General features: G+C 41.7%; 1 protein-coding gene across 1 annotated transcript; it reads right to left on the bottom strand.

The window, feature by feature from the left end:
- Positions 1–1,569: 1,569 nt before the first annotated feature.
- On the bottom strand, positions 1,570–2,042 carry LOC132489287 (histone H3.3A-like). The gene has a single exon (XM_060098182.1). The coding sequence runs from the start codon at positions 1,980–1,982 to the stop codon at positions 1,575–1,577; it is 408 nt and encodes a 135-aa protein (XP_059954165.1). The 5' UTR covers positions 1,983–2,042; the 3' UTR covers positions 1,570–1,574.
- Positions 2,043–3,262: the final 1,220 nt, after the last annotated feature.

Genomic DNA, 3,262 nt, shown 5'->3' with positions numbered 1-3,262 from the left:
CGGGTTCGTGCCCCGGTCTGGGAGGATCCCATGTGCCGCGGAGCGGCTGGGCCCGTGAGCCGTGGCCGCTGAGCCTGCGCGTCCGGAGCCTGCGCGTCCGGAGCCTGTGCTCCGCAACGGGGGAGGCCACAACAGTGAGAGGCCCGCATACCGAAAAAAAAAAAAAAAATCACAGCAGGAAGTTTTCATACCAGAGGGAGGGATTAAATACACAATGGAGAGGAAAAGTAATCAATTCAGTCAAAGGCTTATGAGGGAAGAAGGGAATAAGTTTCAAATCACCATCTGTAGACAGGTGGAGAGGTAATAAATCCCCAGTTATGATGCAGAGGAGGGTAGGATGGTTGCAAATACAGGTGATTTGTGGTGGGTTGTGCAGAGACAGAGAACAGATTTGCATCATAAAATCAGAGGTGTCCTTTTCTCATTATCACTCTCCTGTGATCATGTAGTGAGTTCAGTTTCAGACCCAAGTACAAGAATGCGATCTTCTGTATACCATTCTGCCAAGTGACCAGGGGCTTCCCTTGGTCTTCGAGTCATCCAGTGTGGAACTGGGAAGGATACTCCCCATGAAGTAGTCATGGTGGCAAAAAAACTGGCATTTGTAATTGTATTCATTTTCTATTGCTGCTATAATAATTTACTACAAATTTAGTGGCTTAAATAAGACAAATGTATTATTTTACTGTTCTGTAGATTAGAAGACTAACACAGATCTCACTAGGCTAAGATCAAAATGTTGGTGGGTTGCATTCCTTTCTGGAGGCTCTAGGGAAGAATTTATTTCCTTGCCTTTTCCAGCTTCCAGAGTCTGCCTGCTCTACTTGCCTCATGATTCCCTTTCTCTATCTTCAAGAACCAGCAATATTGGCCAGGATCCTTCTAACACTGCCATCTCTCTGGCTCTTTCTTTTAATTGTCTTATCTACCTTTAAGGATTCTTGTGATTGCTTTGGGCCCACCTGACTAACTCAGGATAGTCTCCCTATTTTAAAGTCAGTTGATGAGTAACTATAATTGTTTCTGAACCTTAATTCCCCTATTTTCATGGATCATAACTTATTCACAGGTTCTGGGGATTACTATTTGAACAGCTTTTTATTCATTTTTTTGAAGGGGTGGTTATTCTACTTATCACAGTAATGTAATGGTAGATTGTCTGAGACTTTGGGTTCAAACTGTGCAATATTTCTTTTTTCTTTTTTTTTTCAGTCAATAAGAAATGTACTTGTTTTAAAAAAAATCCAAATGTTGGCATTGTCCAGAAAAATTTAACAGGTTTATTTATAATTGTTATAAAGTTTAACTGCTGAAACTTGTTCACTGAAACATTTTGACTTGCATTAATGCTTTATGTCCCTGCATTTATATTAAAAATTCACACACAAATGAAAATGGAAGAACTGCCAATACCTGATTTCTGTCCCCTATTTTTCCACCTGCAATCATATACTTAGGTACCTTTTGATCCCACGGTGTGTGTGGGGGGGGGGAATCTAACGTTCAGAACTACCAATACAGGAAGATAAATTTTTTTTTAAGAATGAAATGTTTCCCGTCATAGTGGATTCTTAAGCACGTTCTCCACATATGCGGCGTGCTAGCTGTATGTCTTTTGGCATAATTGTTACACGTTTGGCATGGATAGCATACAGGTTGGTGTCTTCAAAAAGGCCAACCAGATAAGCCTCACTTGCCTCCTGCAAAGCACCAATAGCTGCAGTCTGGAAGCACAGATCTGTTTTGAAGTCCTGAGCAATTTCCCGCACCAGACGCTGGAAGGGAAGTTTGCCAATAAGTTCCGTGGACTTCTGATAACGTCTAACTTCACGGAGCGCCACGGTGCCAGGCCTGTAACGATGAGGTTTCTTCACCCCTCCAGTAGAGGGCGCACTCTTGCGAGCGGCTTTTGTAGCCAGTTGCTTCCTCGGTGCTTTACCACCTGTCGATTTGCGGGCAGTCTGCTTTGTACGAGCCATGGTATAGAGACCTCCTTACTTAGACCCCTTCTCCTTCGGCTGGAGCTCAGCGAGCTAGAGGCGGCGCTGGCGACAGAGAGCGACAGCGCCCTGGCAGCGGCAGCGAACACAATTGAAAGATGGCTGACACCGAGTCTATCCCTCAACACACCTTTTTCTTTCATGAGGTCTCTTGACGCAAGTGCTGAGAAGGCAGGCTGGTCAGCTATCACAAACTCAGATCCAATATTTCCAGGCATTTAAATGGCAACAATGGCAGGGTCTTTAGGATCACTTACCTAGCACTTCTGAGTAGCAAACCCCTTCTCAATCAACTCTCCTGACTTGAGATCCTAGTCTTTTTCTCCACTACTTTCAGAACTTCCAGCCCCTCTATATTACTCCACAAGAACTCTTTGCCTTCTCTGGCAGTCTCCATAGATTACAAATCAGACTAAATGGTACTTAAATGATTAGAAAAACTGTCTTCCTCTTTCTTGAAACCTGTGAGGGCTCTGTCATTTGAAACCCAGTGATTTGGCTGTCCACAACTTACAAAGGAATAAATAGGGATAAGACATTGGCATTCTGAGTCTGGGGAAGTCATCATCCCTCACACCTATATCCAGAATGGGTTGAACAGAATGGGTTGAATGACTTCTTCTGAAACAGCAAAAAAAAAAACCCAAAACACCAAAAACCCAAATGTAATCTGATCCATCTTTTGTTAAGGGTCTTTCTTCTTTTTTTGACATATAATATAAAGGATTTGGGGGGAAAGATTACAGATACCAGGAGGCTACTCAAAGTCATACTCAGGCTACAATTGTCTATTTTTTTTAATATCAAAGACTAATTATAGTAATTGATGCAATGCTGTGCTCTAAACTTACAATTTTCGTTTAGGAAACAGAATCATTGGCAAATACTCTAACCTCTCATGGAGTGTTAGACTAAATTATCCTTAGAAATCATTGATACAGTACATTGAGGGAGAAGGGACATTTGCTTATCTACCTATTAAGCCTCAGGCCTTGGAATAATGTTCCCTACATCCTGTGAAGCAGGACAGAAGACTTGATATGCTTGACTTTTAAATAAGAGATTCTTTAAAAGGAGAGGGAGGGTGGGAAGGAGATGCAAGAGGGAGGAGATATGGTGATATATGTATATGTATAGCTGATTCACTATGTTATAAAGCAGAAACTAACACAACATTGTAAAGCAATTATACTCCGATAAAGATGTTAAAAAAAAAAACATTTTGGAGGACTAAATAAATATACTTCTGGTTAAATGTA

This window comes from Mesoplodon densirostris, chromosome 4 (assembly GCF_025265405.1).
Source record: "Mesoplodon densirostris isolate mMesDen1 chromosome 4, mMesDen1 primary haplotype, whole genome shotgun sequence".
In the NCBI taxonomy this organism is placed as follows: Eukaryota; Metazoa; Chordata; class Mammalia; order Artiodactyla; family Ziphiidae; genus Mesoplodon; species Mesoplodon densirostris.
The sequence above is the reverse complement of the archived record's forward strand: the minus strand, read 5'-3'. Positions and strand labels throughout refer to the sequence as shown.

What these genes read in the sequence shown, in the direction of transcription:
- LOC132489287 (XM_060098182.1), bottom strand. Translation starts at nt 1,982, where the DNA reads ATGGCTCGTACAAAGCAGACTGCCCGCAAATCGACAGGTGGTAAAGCA.